This window comes from Motacilla alba, chromosome 13 (genome assembly GCF_015832195.1).
Source record: "Motacilla alba alba isolate MOTALB_02 chromosome 13, Motacilla_alba_V1.0_pri, whole genome shotgun sequence".
NCBI lineage: Eukaryota > Metazoa > Chordata > Aves > Passeriformes > Motacillidae > Motacilla > Motacilla alba.
This window is the reverse complement of record NC_052028.1, coordinates 7,788,066-7,807,550: the sequence shown is the minus strand read 5'-3', so window position 1 is coordinate 7,807,550 and position 19,485 is coordinate 7,788,066. Positions and strand designations below refer to the sequence as shown.

General features: G+C 43.2%; 1 protein-coding gene across 3 annotated transcripts in view; it reads right to left on the bottom strand.

Annotated features, from left to right (window-relative positions):
- The window catches only part of FNIP1 (folliculin interacting protein 1), a 65,186-nt gene that overhangs the window by 30,421 nt on the left and 15,280 nt on the right, over positions 1-19,485 (bottom strand). For 2 of the 3 annotated variants that reach the window (XM_038149973.1, XM_038149975.1), the window contains exon 2: positions 7,339-7,465. In XM_038149973.1, the coding sequence (XP_038005901.1) occupies positions 7,339-7,465 (127 nt within the window). Of the gene's footprint in view, positions 1-7,338; positions 7,466-14,044; positions 16,412-19,485 lie in introns of those variants that run through there. The other variant, XM_038149974.1, reaches the window with a different exon arrangement.

Sequence of the window (19,485 nt, the reverse complement as noted above, 5' to 3'; positions counted from 1 at the left end):
CAGCTTCATCTCTGGACTCATAGCTCCATGCTGCAAGCTTCCCCCTCATCCAAAAACATGGCCATGTCTCACAGCTTTTAAGGAAAAGGCATAAAGAAAAGTGTGAAATAGCCAAAGCTGGAGTTACATTAGTAACTCCATGACTGCTCAATAATCAGCAATAGCTGTTTGAAAAGATGTCTGGCCTTACTGCTGTGGAGGGATGGGAGTCCCATGCCTCTGTCCTTGGTTGCCCAGGTTACTTTTTTAGGGACAGGTGACTTAAATTTGGCCCTAACTGTGGGCAAGGTTTAGCAAAGCAGCAGAAAATGGCCAGGATTATAAAGCCCCACGTGGCAGCCTTCACTGCTGCTCCTTTAAAGAGCTGCTGCCACAGAAAGCCTCAAGGAAAAATATGCAGAGAAATTAGTAACTCCGTGGCAGAGGGGAGGGAAGTGCTCACTTTCACCCAGCCCTGTCAGCTTTCCTGACACACAGCAGCGTCCTCTCCTTTCCACACAGTGGAGAAATCATTGAAATCCTGCAATATGTAGATTTGGTAATGGCTACTGAGGATCTGTGGCTTGAGCACAGTGCACAATGGCTGGAACATGTGAACGATCATCATATGACTTCAGTAGGAGCTCGTGAACTAGAATTGCATTTTATCTCTGACACAAACAACAATGTCCTAGGCTAGGCAAGCATCATGTGATAAAACCACATACAATCCACAGGGTTACAGCAGCTTTTGCAGGCAAACCACATTTCAGCTTGCATTTTCCATCAGATGTTGAAAGTTCCTTCTAAAATGTTACAATTATAACTAAGCTTCCTTGAGACTGTAGAAATGCATTTACTGACTTTACAAGAGAAAATAAAATTCTGTGCATTAAAAGAATAGGCTGAGTTTGCAAATCAATTACTTTTACATAATTTCTTCTCATTGTCACTGCATTTTTCTGCACAGCAGCTTTTCCCAGATCCACTGGGTGGTCGAGTAACTTGCAGTAATAGTTGCCTAATTTAAACAGCAAACCAGGAAAATGGCTGTTTGGTCTTTGCAGCAGAGTTTAATGAACCAAAACTCCTGCAAGGAGTCTTTAAATGAGGTCAGAATCTTTCAGCTCCCACTTTTCAAATCTTGTGAACATTAAATCCCTCCTAAAATGCAGATCACTGATGAATTTTGGTGTTTGCTCTTCCACAAACTTAGCATGTGTTTAAGATGAACTCCTTGGACAATGAGATCAAGTACTTGCAGTGACCCTCCCGTCTGCAATTTCTGACTTCAAATGTCAATGAAATTTTAGATGCTAGAAATCTCAAGATATTATCCATCAAAGGAGTGGGATTACTTGCATTCCCACATAATATTCCAAAGATATTCAAGCCAGGCTTCCAAAAATAAAAAAGTAACCTAATTAGTTAAGAACTATACAAGGGAATGTTTCAAAGCTGTAAATTTTCTTCCCAATTAGACAGAGTTGCATCAAATCCGATCCCTGGGCAGGGTGGTGCTGGAGTGCCCTGAAATGCCCATGTTTGCTGGAGAGCAGAACATCTGCTGGAAGGATGCCACAGGCAGCTCTGCTCCTGGCTGCTACCCTGCTCTCCCTGCTGGGGTCACACTCTGTTCTCTCCCTGCCAGCTCACTGCAGATACCACCCAGCTCCAAAGACTTCTGGCAGTCCCAGTTCTGACATTAGAGGTCATCGTTTGCTGAAAGTCTTGGAGACCTATCAGGTAGTTCTGAAGAAAATTTAAAGTAAAATGTCTTTATAGGGTACAGGGTACAAAGTAATTTTCTTCCTCAGTTCCTCTTCTGGAGTCTCTTTTCTCCACATCTGTCAGCAAAGACTTTTAACTCTGACACAATCTCTCTATTCTCCTCAGCAAGCGGGAAAAACATGCCCAGCGCTGGGAACAGGAAGAGGAATTTCTGCTGGGCAGGTTTTGCTTTGGGGATAACAAGAAAGTTGAAAGGAGCCTGGTGTGTTGAACTAAATCAGAGTCTGTGTAGGTGTGTTAGGGCTGTGAGTGAGTGACAGAAGGGAAAAGAAATGTCATCGTATGCTTTACTCTTTTTTACCTCTCTGCAACAGCAGGTGCTCAAATACCACTGTGCTGGCAGTGATAGAGAAATCTCTATTTCCAACCAAAGTTGCTACTCTTCAAGAGCTCTGCTCCTTATTTTCAAAACAGGCTTTCCAGAATAAAAAATATTTCAAAACAGATAAATTAACTCTTTTGCTGTATTAATATGAATTGGTCTGTAAATGCAATGAATGTATGTATCCACCCAACACATGGGAGTAACCTGAACAGGCACTCATTCCTCCCCTTCAAGTGCTCATGTAAAAATCCAGGTATCTTTCTTAAAATGCAGCTGCCAAGTGCTGCAATTTTCCTTTATTTCTAGAATTGTCGAGTCTATTACTCAGAGGTCAGTGAAAGAAGTCAAGACAATCCTGTGCTCCCTTACTCCATTAGTATTTTTCCATGTCTGTTTAGAGAGAATAAGCTGAGCTAAGAAGGTGGGACTTGATCTCTGTGCTTACAGCTTTATCCATCTGCTCCGCTCTGCTCACTGGAAACCTGTCCTGAGAGCCAGACAGAGTCCAGAGTCTCCATTTCACACAACTCACCTAAAAGCAAAAGGCTCACTATCCAATTACTAATCCCTCAAAGCAATTTGCTGTTCAACATTTATCCAGTGCTGAAGTATATTAGAACACGTGGCTAATCCTGGCTTGTTTCAAGCAGCATGCCATTTCTCTACTTTGGGATAAATATGAGATTCAGAGTAAAAGAAATTGCTGCTGAAGGAGATCAAGTATCATATGACCTTTTAGTGAAATTATTCAAAGATAAAGACAACTAGTGGAAGAGATAAACTTTCCATTCTCCAAATTGAACTTCACTAATGCACCTCTACATTTCAAATTCTGTACCCCAGGTCTCTCATTTCTTCAGAAAACCAAAACAAATGCTATTTCTGAAAACCTTCTTCTGCCTCTGGGTCCTGGCAACAAGTCACTGCCCTTCTCTGATTCCTTGTCTTTCCCCCTTTCCTACCACATGCCCAAACTCTAGATCTCTGCTCAGCACAGTGTAGTTCGGGTCCTTCCTTTTTTTCCCTCCTTTCTCTTCCTCATGGTCCCTTGACACCCCCCTTCCTCCCTGTACTTCAAACCTTCTTCTAGGCTGATCTTCAAACTTAGGAAATCTTTTAGCTCTTACATGTCCCATCAGCACCTCTCTCCAGCCAGATCCCCAATGTTAACCATTCTCTTGTCATAAATCCCCACTGGACAAAACAGAGAGGAAAATGAGGATTAAAATGAGACAGTTAATCCCTGTTTCACTTTGCCTGCTCCAAGGGAAGCCATGATCCAAGTTTCCCCTTTTCAGCTTCTTCTTTAGTTCACTCCCCCGCTCCTCCCTCGTGGCACCATTCCTGTGGCATCCTCATCCCAATCAATTACCAGCCCTTGGAGGCAAATTCCTCATACTTCAGCTGGCCTTTGCACACTGGCAGTTCTGGGGATATAATTCCTGCACCACACAGTAAAACACAAGCCAGCCTCAGCGGGAGCTGAGTATGGATGCAGTGTCAAGGTTGGGAAGCCAACCAAGCACAGGGAAAGGCAGAGCTGAGGCTGACAGCCCAGCACTGGCTGGGCCACCTGGCTGCTGCACCTTAAGCAGGAAAAGGAGCTGCTTGTTGTGCTTATTTGAAATTCAAAGGAGGCCTGGTGCCAAAGTTTTTTGAGGAGCACACCTGTGTTCACACACAGCTCCTGGCTCAGGAACTCGGTATAGCCCAGGGCACAGGGAGGAGAGCGGGGCTGATGGCACCTGGGAGCAGAGTGCAGGAGAGGAGGTGTCAGAGCAGGAGGGCAGATGAGCACAGAACAGAGTCTAACAGCAGAAACCAGTCATAGTTGTAACATTATCACCTGGACATCAAGTCTCATTAGAAATGAAATACTTACTGCTATGAGGAACAAAAAAAAAAACAACAACTCTCTAGAGGAGACAGTGCCTCAAACCCACAAGCTTGCCCATAGAAGTTCTTTGATGCCCAAAAATCCAAGGGATGTGGATGCTTGGGTGGGGACAGAGGCTGTTCAGTAAAGCCACCAGTAATGCCTCTTCCTCATACCACAGGCTGCCCTGGTACATTCAGTGGCTGTTCTGATGCATTTGTTCATGACCTCGTGCCACAGGGCTGGAAGGGGCAGCCACTCTCCTTCTGGGATACCCTGGCAGAACTCAGACACACAACTTGCTGGTGCTTGAGAGACAGCAGCCTTTCCCCTCTGCTTCCAGGGCCCATCCCCCAGAAAGCTGGGGAAGGACCTCTCCTGCTTAGCACCAAAAAAGGTACAGGACTCACAAAGGGGATCTCTCTGCCTCCCACATGCAAAGTGCCCACAGCTGCCTGAGGCAGATCCCCGCCTGGCACAGCCTTGGGCCAACATTCCCGGTGCAGGGAATGGCCGCCAGCCCTCCTCCCTCACCAGGCTGCTGCTCAGCCTCCCTGGCCAGCCAGCCCTCCTCCCTCACCAGGCTGCTGCTCAGCCTCCCTGGCCAGCCAGCCCTCCTCCCTCACCAGGCTGCTGCTCAGCCTCCCTGGCCTCGTTTAACTCTAGCAAGGCTGGGGGAATCATCACTTCTCCTGAGCAATTAAAACATTGTAATGGACACGCTGCAAACTCCTGACTGCCTTCACTGTCCTGCTGTGCAAAACCCTCCCCAAATTCTTGTCTACTTAGTGTTTACCTTTACTGAAGATTTGAAGAGGCTGAATGAATATCCAATGAAAACAAAAGGTCCTTATTTGTGTTATAGCCACATTTCCCTCACGAGTAAGATGAGCCTAGTAATGCTTTACTAATGAGACCCCAGCCTGGTGTGACCACAAACTCAGCAGTTTTCACTGATCAAAAATCCAGAGCTTACTGTTTTATTTCTTGAAACATCTGTGTCTGCAAACATTTTCTCTGATGCTCCCTAAATTTTATGACCACACCCTCCCTTACAGAATTCAATGCCTGAGCCATGTTCAACCTCGGCCCACCACACATAACTTTAAACATATGTAGGGATTATACATATAAACCAGACCAAAATACATCTCACCTTGCTGCAGGCATACAACTCTTAAATTATAATTGCTTTCATGTCTGATAAACAACAGAAAATGGGGACTGAAGAGCACAGCCCCATAAAGCAAAGTGAAACCTCTTGATTCTCTGTGTTAGACTGCTTTGACTTGAACCAGGACACTCTGGCCACTGCCAGGCACTCTTCTAAACTCTTCTCCCCGGGGTTATTTGTAGATCCAGAGGTATAAATCACGTTAGGAAATGGGGGGTGAGGGGGAAGAGATGCAGAAAGCCTTGCACAAAAAGTGGGGTGCTGAACAGATACCCTTTTCAGAACAGAGTGCCCAGCCCACACATGGCTGGCTGCAAAAGGGCAAGAGTGCCTTGGAATGTGCTTAGAGCCAAGATCTGGCTTTGTATAGGCAGGGTGTGTCTTTGCTAATGAAAATCATGATAAAGAGCAGAGAAAGGAACAATGCAATTCCTTGAAAACGGCCAGTACATCCTGCTCACTGCACAAACCCACACTGAGCTCACATCAAGCCCAGCTGTAGACTCTCCTGCATGTTTTTACCTGCTAACTTTTGTTTTATGAGAAAAGTTTTGCCTGACATGACATTATCTGAATGCTGGAGAAAGCAGGTACGTGACAAGCAAATGTTTCAATATATCCACTTTCAAAGAATCCTAATACTATGAAAAACAAATGTATAAAGTTCTGGATATTTCAAATGCCCTGGAAAGAGTTCTCTTCCACTAGTCTCATGTGGAGATGGTGACTACAGCTGTTTCCCTCCCCCTTAGCAAAGAAAAAGGGAACATTAATATGGAATCATATCAGCTTCATCATCAGCCATTTATCCTGTGGCTGTTGAGATGCCACAGTCAATGAGCTTTCTGAAGTAACCCTAAACAGAGAAGTTTGCAAGTTCAGTGAGCAAGTATACATCTATCTTAAAGAGACTTTCAAGAAATTAATTTTAATTTGGCAAGAGGATTTATACTGTAAGTTATTTTTATTAATGAAGTAATAGTGGTAAGTACAGCCAGCAATTCATACCTATAAACCACTTCTAAAGATCTCCTGTCTTTAAAAACCAGTTTTCCTGGCAAGAATATCAGGAAGAAGAGGAATTAATAGAACCATTCTTACAAGTTTAAATAAAAAAGGAAGATGCATTTTTAAACATTTGTGAAACTTGCTTTATTTAACAAATCTCTATAAAAACTAGGAAATTTAGATCTTGATTCATGGCTATAAAAGCACTAGAGTAAGCAATGGAGAAGCCTGGAAGTTTGTGCCTGGTAAGACACAGATTCCAGAGGTTTGGATATTGGACACAGCGCTTGAGACCAGGGTTCAGAGCATCAGGCTGGCAACAGGCTGGAAGAGTTTAGAAAGCTGGATGAAAAATCTTCTTGCTGTACTCCCATATCCAGCAGTAATGGATATGGGGGTAATCTGTTGTTTTGTTACTCCTGCTTACAGAAGGACCTCTGTAAGTCCTACAGGTAAAAGCGGCTGGAATCATTCATTTCAATCCACACCATGCTTTCTGCTTGCAGAGCTTAAAATGATTTGTGAATGTTTTCAGAAATGGTGAAAAGGAAGTTCAAAGCAGCAAAATAAGTTGTCCAGCCTCATACCACCACTTTGAATAGCACTGTGGCCAGAAATTAATCTTCTGTCCAGAGCCCTTAGAAGGAAGTATCCTCATCTGACTGCATCCATTTCAGTCTCAATTAATAGATTACCATGCAAATCATGCCAAAAGGAAAAAACAGAACTTTCAAGTAACTTTGTGTGACAAAACTGCCAGCAAAGATACAAACAACAATTGATAGAAGTTAACCAAACAGGACACAACAGTACACAGGGCTGGGAGGACCTTCTGATTAAGAATTCAGACCCTACCATGACACAAAACTAAATCAATAAATCCCAGTTCAGGCCCTGTTTCAACCCCCAGCATTGCCTGCTGCAGCCCCAGGAAGAAATCCTTCTCACTGAAAGAGCTGAAAGTAGATAAATCCCAGAATAAAGAGATCACTACAGCATTTAAAGCTGGTAAAACTGAAACCCCTGAAGCCTGAATAATTTGTAACTTAACAGGCATTTAAATATAGCCCTGCATATAACCAACATTTAAATGTCAATGTGAATAAAACAGAATGTAAGCAATTTATCCATTTGGCCATTTGAAAAAAATACAACTATACACATGTAAATTAGCAAAATACTCACCGACACTGAAACATCCTCTATTTTTCTTTTAGCACTGGAATCAAATAAGACATTCCGTCCTCTTCTTTCACAGTCCTGATACACGATCAGTCGGATCTGACTTGGGTCAAACTCCGGCAAAGGCCAGCTTTAATTGAAAAAGAAAAGAGCAGAAGGATCAATTACCACAACTCATTATTACACTGCTCTTTTTACATTATCTGTATATACAACTTGATTAAAACAGAGTCCAGCAAATTCAATGCCATTTCATCAAACCCTTTGATCCTGTAGCCAGCACTATGGCCTTTGTTTTCTCTTCTTTCCCCTACATGTGACAAATTACACTGCCATAAACTGCACCAATCCTCTACAACTGCACAAAATAATGCGTGCAGCATTAATAGATCTTGTGCTCTGTCTTGTGATGTTTTCTTCAGGTTCCAGCTATCTAGAATCAACGTCATAGAACTTAGCTTTTGTGTTTAAAGACACAAAAACCCCAAGATGAATAATCACAGGGTGGTTTCAGAGAACCACCTGGTTCTCTCCACATAAGCCACTGTGACTCAAGGGCATGGTCAGCAAACCACACAAAGCTGTCCTAACACACCTATTCCCAAACTGGTTTCCAAGGCAAGGAGCTTTCCTGAAGCCTTGGAACCTTCCCTATGCGCCACTGCTCCAGAGGAGGTCTCAAAGGGAGAACTTGCAGGGATCAGGCTTGGAAACCATTCCATAATCTTCTCTTCAAGGGTGCTTTGTAGACACCATCTTAAATTTTCAATTTAAAAAGCCAGCCACCACTTTAAAGCCCAGCAAGCATTGTCATCCATTGGCTTGAGAATCCATTTTCACTGACACCATCTCAATTCTTGGAAGATAGGAAACAAGATACCTGCTGTATCCATGAAACCACCAGGGATCATCTTTCAGCTAGTTTACAAGCCATTTCCTATATCAAGTGAAATTCTGTCTTCCTTATTCTTGGCTTTTAGACAAGCAGTGTTAGCATGAACTCCAAAAAGCCAGAAACAAGGCACTGGAACTTTCCAGCCATTAATGAAGGCTACAGATTCCCAATTTGCATGAAGCCGTACATGTATTTCAGCAAAAAGACATCCATAACATGGGTTAAACCTGGCATGTTTACTATGGCAAACCTGGCATGTTTACCATGACAACAGTAAAATTTCCTCTCCTCTAACTCAGCACCCAAAGGGTTTCCTGCTCTGCACCCATGCTTTATGTGACCGACACATTCTGTAACAGCAGAAAATCCATTTGATCACTAAAGCCATCATCACCTATCAGAAGTTTTTCAGGATGCTCCAGTATAGGTACACAAGTTTTCCAGCTAGTGTAGTCCCAATGAGGTGAAACTAAGCATCAAGACATACAGTTACACACTCTCCTGAGATGGAATCTATTTCCTAATCTGCCCATCCCCACCATTTAGCAACAAGAGAGAAAAACAGAAGCTGCAGAGAAGATGGTGTGCAACAAATGTCCAAATCAACTTATTACAAGAAAGAAAACCTTGAGCAACTTGAGCTGAAATAACTTCATGTCTAGATTTGGGGGCACCCTCTCATTTGGGCACCTAAACCCAAGTGTTACCTGCAGCATGAAATGCCCACACGAATTGCAGACACCAAACTCAGCAAATTCTGCACCAGAACCCAAGCAGAGTGAACAATTCAGAGTCAAGCTTTCACTTACTGGAGGCTCTCCTAATTAAGCCCATCTTGCATTTCAGAAAATGGAAGAAAACAAAGCCCCTAGTTTGACACATGCCTGGGGTGTTACCAACTGAGAGGCACAAAAGGCTCTAGAGCTGGGGATGATAACTGCTAAGAGCATGACTTTGGCTAGAAGCGAGGAGGAGCACTGGATAAACTGGCTTCCTGGAAGAACAACATCCATATATTAAAGTGGAATCAGTGTCAGTCCAGAAACAAACATTTTTTTCCAGATAGGCCACTGTGGTTCCTATAAAGACGCTGTGTGACAATAACAATGACTTGCTTGCCAAAAGGGTGCTAGTGCTTGCTCCACCCTTGCAATGCGTTTGAATTTCCTTCACACTCAGACAAAAGCATGTCTTCCATTACCTAGTACTTTTGATATTTGACTTTGAAATTACTGGCAAAGAAGGCAGTAGCTGTTCCAGATCTTAGGAAAGTCTACTTATAAAAAGCTCCGAGAGCAGATTACACACTAAGAGGAGAGAAAGCTAAATATAAAACTCTTGCTGTGCTCAGAAACATATTTGATGAAAGTAACAAGAGCTTGTTTACTTCTCAGCTTCTTCACATGACATTTTAACTTTCTCTAGACAAGCATTTAGTAGCTATTATCCATCATAATTTGTGATAATTCCAAAGAAGCGCTATCTCTGTTACATAATAGCATCCTTAAGCACATTTCAGCCTTGCAAAAACATTCCCTGGCAATAGCGGGCCACTTCCCAAACCAGAAGAGCCTTTCAGAGAGCTGGGGGAAAGTTCATTCAGACAGACAGTAAACAGAAGGCAGCCTGGCACCTCCAACTCACCCCCACCAGTGAGGGGGAAGCAGGACACAGAGCTTTGCTTTTGTTGTTAGCAGATTTAAAATACCGTTAAGCTTGATATCTGAATAGATTATCCTCAGAAACATAAAATTCCTGCATGCAAGAGGCATTCTCAAAACAAACATAACAGGGCAGCATTCCAGCGCTCCTCTTCAGCAGATGAAAACTGACCTAGATCTTCTGAATATAATTAGTTCTGTTTATAAATGGAAACTAACTTTGACATTTAACTGATGTTTTCTTGAGATTTCTACAGGAAAACCAGGAGACGTAGAATGAAATGTTCTAGCAATGATAAGGAAAGGTGAGTCTCCATTTCCCACACTGCTCTGGCAATGACAGTTTCTTAATGAGGACTTTTTCCTGCATGAACTATCTGCCACTCTTTGATCTTTCCTTAAAACTCAGTAGATCTAAAGAAAAACCCCAAAATTAACCCAGGGCAAAAAACCCCTTTAAGAACCACTACCAAGAAAACCCCAAATACCTTTCACCAGTAGCAGTGTTTGCGACTTTGCCACATAGTGCTGTGACCTCAGGCATGGAGCGAGAGAAAAACTGGTGACAAACAAATTCCTTCTGAGCAGGACACTGCTCCTGTGGAGATCTCCACTACACAAGTGGGGATTCCTCTAGAATGAGATGTTCAAAAATACCCATATAGAGTGGAAATCCATTGACGTATAAATGCTGTATGGGACACTTTAGAAACAAAACCCAGCTCTCCCTCCGTGACAGACTGGTTGAGGTTGGAAGGGTCTTCTGGAGGGCATCTGATCCAATGCCCCTGCACAGACACTCATGCAAGTACAGAGTGGAAAAGAAAAGGAATTATCTGGGAGAGAAAGGGAAAATTCCACATTATTAATGATGGAATTATTAGAAACTAGCAACAATGAGACCAAGATCTGAAAAATGGTATTTTAATGCATATTCACACTTAAGCACTGTTGTTCAGCTCTTCCCTTTTTTCGTCCTTTCTGCTTTTCTGCCTTTTTACCTTCAATCACAAGGAATATCACCTGTAGCTTACACTTACAAATCCATTTCATGCTTCCTGACACCTCTACTATAGAGATTCATAGCAATCCAGAATTCCAACTGCTCTCTAAGGATGAATTTTCTTGTTTTCCTGGAGTTTATTACCACCATCAATATTTCTCAGCAAGAACTGAATGGCTGTAAATTGGTATTATTTCACTCTGTGCAAGTTTTAATAGATGACACAACAGACACAGAAATCCTTTGTTACCACTCCAACAATTAAAATAGAGGGTTTTCCCCTGTAACTGAATCCCAGTACATTCCTACCTCTTCATTCCCACCTAGAACATGAACACCACTTCTTCATTACATGAATGGTTTAGCTTAGTATTATCTTCCCTCCTGTCTGAAACTACTTTAAAAACTGTTTATATTAACATGGCTTAGATAGTATCTGGTTACTTTTTAATAAAAGTAAAGATACTTTAGAAATCTTAAAGTAAAGCAACTGAAGCAAAATGATCAAGATATTAAGCAGGTAGGAACTGGAAAAGAGTTTTCTAAAAAGTAAGGTTGCTCAAAACCAGAATAGGACTAAACATGTAAAAAGTAAGTTGAAACTATCAGTCAAACTATTGTTTTCCTACATCATGTTACCCATAGTTATAAAAATTGCCTGGTGATGAATCACTTGGAACTATTTTTAAATGCATCTACGCAAATGATATTTATAGTTTATGCCAGCTTATCTGTTCTGCATGGTTTACATGTTAGCACCTTTTTAAAGGGTGACAGGAGCAGCCCGGCAGAGCAGACGGGCCCACCTTGTCCCATGCTCCCCTGGCAGAAGGAAACATCTTCCTTCACTCCTGCTAGGTGAGCGTCAGAACAGAGGCACAGGGGTTCCACAGCTTATCTCCAGCACCTGCAGATGATTCTCCAGGTATTATCCTTGTTACAGTGGTGCTTAGACCCAGCCAACTTCTACTACACAAGCCTTTGACAGAGGCTGCATCTCTCATGAAGAGCTAACATTGTAAATACGAGACTTTTCCACTGAGGGCACTGGATTTCAGATTATCTCCACCGTCCATGGAGATGTACAGCCACATCAAAGCACACCCACCTGTACCCATACAGCCCAGTATATAGGATCCTGCAGTTACTCTGCTACAGAGAAGAGTCATCAAGTCCAGAAGGAAAATGGTCCTTGCCTGGTCCAACCATCCCATCGTACTCCTCTCAGCCCTGAGATGCCTTTTCCAACCAGGAATTCCCTTCTCCTGCTCAAACACCTCTGCAGGTTTCTATAATCTGCTATTAGATTTTTTCTTTTGGCTTTGAGAAGATACAACAAAAGTTGAGTATACAGGATTACTGGGGAGGGTCTTCTACATACTTTAATACCTTGTTAGGCATGTCAGTAATTCACCTACTATTTGACCGTTATTGCACAAACCAGCTGCACAGACCATTCCGAAAGATCACCACTAATTCGGAAACAATGAAAACAGAACTGTAATGTGTATTAATGATGCTTGCAGCTTTGGAAGACCACCTCCTCTTAGAGGCATGGGCAGGTTATTTATTTTTTTAACAACAGCACCTGAAACACAAAAGAACTTTCTCAGGATTCACAAGACAAGGATGACCCAGGCTGCATGGCTGATTTGCAAAGCTGGCATTTCAAGAGAGAGATTCCGTTTAAGTGCTGGTGACATAACACAACCATAAGGCTGCAAGCAGGAAGAACGTTTCCTTAAGTAGAGAAACTAAGGGGCCTATACTTAGAAAAAATTTTGCAAGACATTTGTCTTTACAAGAGCTGAGGTCATGTCAGGGCCGTGTGACTGTGGTGGTGAGCACTTGCTGATTCTGCACAGAAAAGCAGCGTTGGTGCCTGGGCCAGGGCAGGCAGGGAGCCCTCGAGGCTGGATTGCGAAGCGCCCAGCGCCCTGGGTGACTCTGCCCTCTGCCACCGTGACCTCAGCTGGGGTTTCACAGAAGTCACAGGACCTGGGTTCTGGGTAGCATGGAAGAATAGACAGATGGTGGATCATCTCAGGGACAAGTACCCTTGACTGCTTGCAGTGGTGACATGGGTTTATCCCGTGAAAGTAATGCTTCTTTAAAATACAAAAAATTAAATACAAGCCGCCTGCTTTTCATCTCTTGAAAGAGGATGACATGTCCACAGGCACTGCAGCACTGTGGAGGCCAGCTCCCTGCTCCATCTCTAAGTCAGCCTCATTATTTACCAGCTTAGCAATCCTCACCTGGAATAGATGCACTTCTTGAGCTCCAGGAAACTTGTGCTGCTTATACTAAGTACATATTGTACACCAGGAACAAAGTACATCAGCCAGGTATTTCACAGGTATAACAAACTTGGACCTGAACTTCAACTGCCAGCCAAGCTCCTTGGCTCTGTCCAATTCTTTATCTGTATATAAAGCTGACTTTAGTTTGTTTTCATTTTTTCTTCCTTCTAAGGAGAGTCACTTGACTCTCATTAAGATATCTAATTTATACTCTAAAGTCTAATACATGAGCCAGATGCTTTTCCACAAGCAAAAAGACGTAACATTGACAGGTTAGGTGCAGCCTAGTCAACACAGTAATCATAATCTGGATTGTTATACTGAAAATAAATTGGTGGGAAGATTTTGACAAAGCTGTGTAATATGTTGAATAACTTTGCAATTCACACACCTTGCAGAATTTACAGTCACTTTAATAACTTCATAAAATATTTTAGGGACTACTTCACTTATGCCATTTCAAAAAGTACCTGTTCAGGTTTTAGCTGATTTATGTACATGTGTGCATGCAAAATATATGCACATACACACACAAGTTTCATGCTCTCTTGAAATATGTTTTAATTAAAACCACACACAAATGAGACACAGCTCCTTTCAGTTAAATGCACTAGCACTGAACAAAATTACATTATTCAAGCAGACTGCACTTCCCTTTGCAAAGTTACAAGACAGAATCAATTCAGGCAAAAAAAATCATGTCCTTTAGCATAAAATTATAGTAAGAATCAAAAAAAATGAGTCTCTAGAAGATTCACATCTCTGGAAAATAAGTATTTTCATCACAGGGAAAATAATAAGCTTTCAAATAATTAAAATTATCTCAAGAACTGTGTAGTGACCATACCTGGGAAGCATCTTTGTCCCCCGAGCAGTTCCACTTTTGAAAATCCCTATAAACTCCTGTTGTGCCTGGCTGCCAACTCAGGTTAATAATAGCAATGAGCCATATTCATCCAAAACCACAAGACTGTCAGGTGACATATCAAGAGGTCTGAATTTAACTCAAACAAAAGACTCTCCATGCTGCAATGCAAAGCCTTAATCCTAGCAACAGGAGCACAGAAACCACCTTAAGGACAGCAGCGTCGGGGCTCGCACCCGGCTGCGTTTGCGCTGCCCCGCAGTTTCATAACCCAAATCCTGCCCCACAATTCTGCACAGCCTGGGGTTTCTGCTCGAGGAAAGCGCGCCCGTCTTCTCCGCCTCTTCGTCTATTCCAGGGCTTGCTGCAGAGCAGATCAGTGTGATTCAGGGGGAAGCCAAGCGCTGCCCGGACCTGTCAGTGCCATCCATCCGCCCGCCGCCGCGCTCCCGGCCGCGTTCCCTGCCCGAGTCCCGGGCACGGCCGGGCGTTCAGCCCGCTCGGCGAGGAACGGGGGGGCGAAGCAGGGCGGGCTGCCCGCAGCCGGCACCCGCAGCCCTCGCGTTCCCGGGAGCGGCGGGATGCTCCCGGCGGAGGCCGAGCCCGCGCTGACAGCCATCATGTGACACAGCTGTCACCGCGGGCCACCTGCGGCCGCCGGCCCCGGCGACACGCCGCGCTCCAGCCCTCCCTCCCCAGCGGCTTTGGAGCGCTGCTCCAGGCAGGGGCTCGGCGGGGAAGGCGAACGAGGAGCCCGCACCGCCCCCGCTCGCTGCGGCGCGACTCCCGCATCCCGGCCGGTCCCGCTCCCCCGCCCCTCTCCGAACAAAGGGCGCTGTGTGCTCGGCAGGGCTCATTCATGCTACACGGGAAGAAGCGGGCATACGCGAGACAATTGGATGGCCACAGACGGGAAAAAATTAAATACGCAAAATAATGCGCTGAAAGAAAACCCGACCGAGCCGGGTGGCTGTAAACAAGGTTTGCCGATCGTGCCCCGGCGGTACCCCGGGCCATGCGAGGAAGGGTACCCAGACATCACAACAGCAAAGCGCGTTCTAACTAACATCAAATAGCAAAGAACTATTTAACAGACTTTAAACTGTGGGGGAGGAAAGAGACAGACGGGGAAGTGAAGAAGGAATTGGGCGTTCAAAAATGTGATGCACATTAAAAGCCATCTAGTCTTGTCACAGGCATGGGCGGGGCTAATCACGTGTACTATCAATTCTTCATGATCTTCGGATAAAACTCAAGTAATACATGAAGGCAGAAGGCTACAGCATCATAGTTCCTACTTATTTTTTTTTTACCCCAGTGTCTGAAAACCTACAAGTTTTGCCAATATATTAAACACATAAGCAGCAAAAATAGATTTATCATCAGGATCTCCTGTTCCACTGCATCCCACACCCCAATGCTACTGATGGTTCCCTCGTATCACAGAGTGGGTGAACTGGTGCACCTGTTCGTGGACTTTGGTTCCAAGACCATACAATCCCAAGAGGACAGATGTTGCTTGTCCTCTGGAATGGATTCCAAAGCAGAACACAAAGCTCTCTGTTCTGCTACAAATCTCATGGGTTAAGTTCAGGGAGAAATCCTTAATCTCTCGCCACTGCAATGGTTTTGTTGCTCTTTTATAGGATGGTAGTATTTTTATTTTTGATGCTGGACAAGTGTTTTGACACAAAAGCAGCAAAACTAAAGAGACAAAACCATTACCTTTTGTTACCATGCTTTACAGGAAGTTTCTCATTTAGAAATGAAGAACTGAGGGCCTGATGCCACAAACACATACATTACAGACTTGGCTTTTCATACATGACTAGTGCCAGGGACTTCAATGGAATTACTCACATGAGCAAAACTGGGCATGTGCTGGTTACAGGACCCATGCCTTAAGCCCAAATCTTGCCTTTAAAGCTTAAAATGCCAAGCTTTAGGAGACAAAGGCAGTACCATCTGACCACTCCTGACTATCTACTTGATCTAGTGAAGGAATGTGCAGGGCACAGTAACTTCCTTTACCTGTGTGGCAAAGACACCACTCTCTAAAGGTTACTGATGTCAAAAGTGACCTTTTTTCTTAGACATGCAATGCTGAGAAGTGCCTCGTATTATGTAAACATTTATTTACAGGAGTAACATCTAAGGTTTCCATTTTATCTCAGGGTAACCTGATACACATTAAAAGAAGTGCTTTGAAAGCTGACCCAGCCTCCATCCAACAACTTACCAGGAAAAATATTGGAAGGAATTTCTCTGCAAATAGAGGCAGACTCAGATTGTACAGAGAGTAAACAGTGCTTTAGCCAGATCAGTGAATATTTATTGCTTGAGGAAGGAATTCAGATATTCAATCTTTGTTTATACACACTGTCACCCCTCCCATATCCAAGAAAACACTGGAGCATCTTTAACATCAGATATGCACCTTCTCTTCTCTAGGTAGATATCTCTAGATATCCTCTTCCCTAGGTGTATATCCAGGCCTCTCTTTGAAAGGGTGAAGGCTTTCCTTTTTTTGTGTCTAAAATTTGAGCTTGAAAAACAAAGCTGGTACTATTACCCTGCTTCAGAAAAACATTCCAGTTCAAAAAAATGAAGTTCTCAAAATCTCCTGTGATAGCCCATCACCTGCCAGGGAGATATTTCAGTATCCATGCACACCTACCCAGCTGCAGATGGGAAAGATGTGGGTGATGGTGTTCCACCACATCCAGCAGCCCAGAGCCCAACGGACCCTCTGCAGACCTCCATGCCCAGCTGGGGCATGTTCTGAAACACACAGAAGTCAAAACAACCCTCAAAACCAAACAGCACCAAAAATAACTACTTTCTTCACTCCAGCCAAAGGCATTTCTGAAAACACTTAAAACTAATGCAAAGGCTCATATGCACCTTTTGGGTATAAATCATCTGATTTTAAACCAAGCAGACAACAGAGTTTGCTCCAACCACAGGCTAAAGAGTAATGAAATAATTACTTTTTGGTCTTCACTGTCTTAACAAGTTTTTTCAGTCTTTCTTCTAAAGGAAGGCTTCCCTCACACGTTGTAAACGCACACAACAAAGAGCCACTGAGTGAGCCAAGAAATATTTATTGCTTAGTAATGCACCAAGGTAGGAGCTGGAAGCCACACTAGACGAAAAGAGAGAAAACCAATTAGGATTTTATTTAAAATCTGACTAGAAATACTTGGATACCATTTCTCTACAAAATACTTGCCTCACTGGGATTACCACTGAGCTAGACTTCTAAACAAATGTGCTTTCTGCACATTTTTGTATCCCTGCAAAAAAAAAAAAAAAATTTAAATTCTCACTGCTGGAGAGGAAGAGATGTTAAAGCATGAACCTTCCATATACACCTGGAGTATACACAAACCTGCACACACAAACATAAGCCCAGCCAAAGGTCAGCAAGAGCCAAAACGATGAGAAAGATCACTGCAAACAGCCCTCAGGAGTTTCAAAACCTGGGCCCTCTATTCTTTAAAGGAAACCAGATTGTTAAATGCTGAAAAAGTGCTTTTGATATGAGATTAAAAAATAAACAAGTTTATAAACTCCCCATACACAGGATTCTCACTACCAGCACAAAGTCTCATGACTGGAATAAACTGTCTCTACCAGCACTGTAAAGGAGCATCAGCAACTACAAATCCTTCTATGAGCATTCTTGGAGGGTAGGACATGAAACAATTATCTCTCTTTTAAGAACATGGAGACCTCAGCAGATTGACTGCCCACTGCTGTAATTTTTCAAGTCATGATAAAAATGCTGAAAATAAAAATAACTATCGAAGTAAAAATCTGATGCATGGTTAGAATGAAACATTGCTGTTCATTTTGTATCACATTTCCAGTCGCAATCTACCAGAAGACACCAAACAAACCTCCATAATACCAACTGGTACTGCAAGACAACAGGGCATTTTCCCCCTGCCAAACAGTCATTTTATTGTGCACACTCGGGCGTGCAGAGCAGACTCTTCTGCTGTAGCTAGTAAAAATGAAGTGTAAATAGCTCAGTGTTGTGTGCGTTTAATGAAAAATTGGGGAGAAGAAAGTTCCAATACAAATTGCTTTTGATGAACACAGCTGGAAATAGCATAGTTGTTGGAAATAAAGACTCTCCTAAATCACCCAGAATTATGTAATGCAGCAGAGGAGGTTTATGGGGGGCAGTCTGTGTTCCCTCCTTTATGCTGTGCAGTTCTGGAGATGTCACGAGAGGTTCAATAATCCTTAAACCCACACACAAAACTAACTGGACAAAACAAAATCAAGCTCACAAACTCGGATTTATCAACTGCAAAGTTTGCTTAGGGAACTTAATGATGAATTGTTGCTTTTTATTTTGGAAACTGTGAATATTAATAGATGAGACAATGAGGAGAAAAGACAAATGAGAGTCTAGGTTGACTGCAAGACCTCTCCTGTCATGAAAATGAAGACATCTTAAAGGAATCACTAAGGCTCCACTGTTGTTATCAACACTAATATTAATAATAAACCCTTGAGAGATTCCCAGTGGAATAAGAGTACTTTGGCTGAATACTCCTAACATTTTCAATTTTTTAACAGACAAATATTGAATTCCCTGTATTTATCTTCAGCTTAGAGTGTCTTTAAGGCTTTTATTTTCAAGTACTTCACAGAAACAATAAGGACTATGGCAGTTTTATTCTTTTTGCACTGCTGAAAACTGAGATTTTTAATATATTAGTTCAGGAGACATTACAAGAAAAGCTGTAAGGTGCATAACCGAACTGCCAGTGTGCTCTAGCTATGCCTGACATGTCAGGTGATTCTTGCAACAAGCAAACACATCTAAATAAGCTTTTATTTTAATCAGACAGATACATCTAAAAATAAATACATTTTAAAGGCTAAAAGACTAGAATGTAAACAGCTGCAATTTTTTTATGCCATGCTTTTTAACCTGTGAGTTGTACCAGGGTGGGTGATGCTGTGCCAAGGGTGCCAGGATATGGTGGCTCCCTGCCCAGAGCCTGCTTTTTCCACCTTGAAACCCCCTGGCCTGGCTGCAGGCAGCCAGGAGACCTCCAGTCTGGAGATGCCACTCCATGGAGAGCCCAAACCACTGGTACCTCCAGTGCAGCACATGACAGCCACCACACCTCTGGCTGCAGACACCGCACCTGCTGCACAGCCCTGCGCGACCCGCGAGCCTCGGCCGTGTCAGGGTGCAGCGAGACATCTGCTTCTGCTGATTAGAACATCCTGCAATACTTGTTTTGTGAGTTTTATAAGGGGAAAAAATATGGCCTTGGTGGTGAAAGTCATCCAGCACAGGCAAGGCAGCATGGGGCTTGGAGCATTCCTTGGCTGTAAGCCACGGTCCTGTAATTGATTAAGGTGGCTGCGCTTGTGACCGAGTGATAATTGAGAGC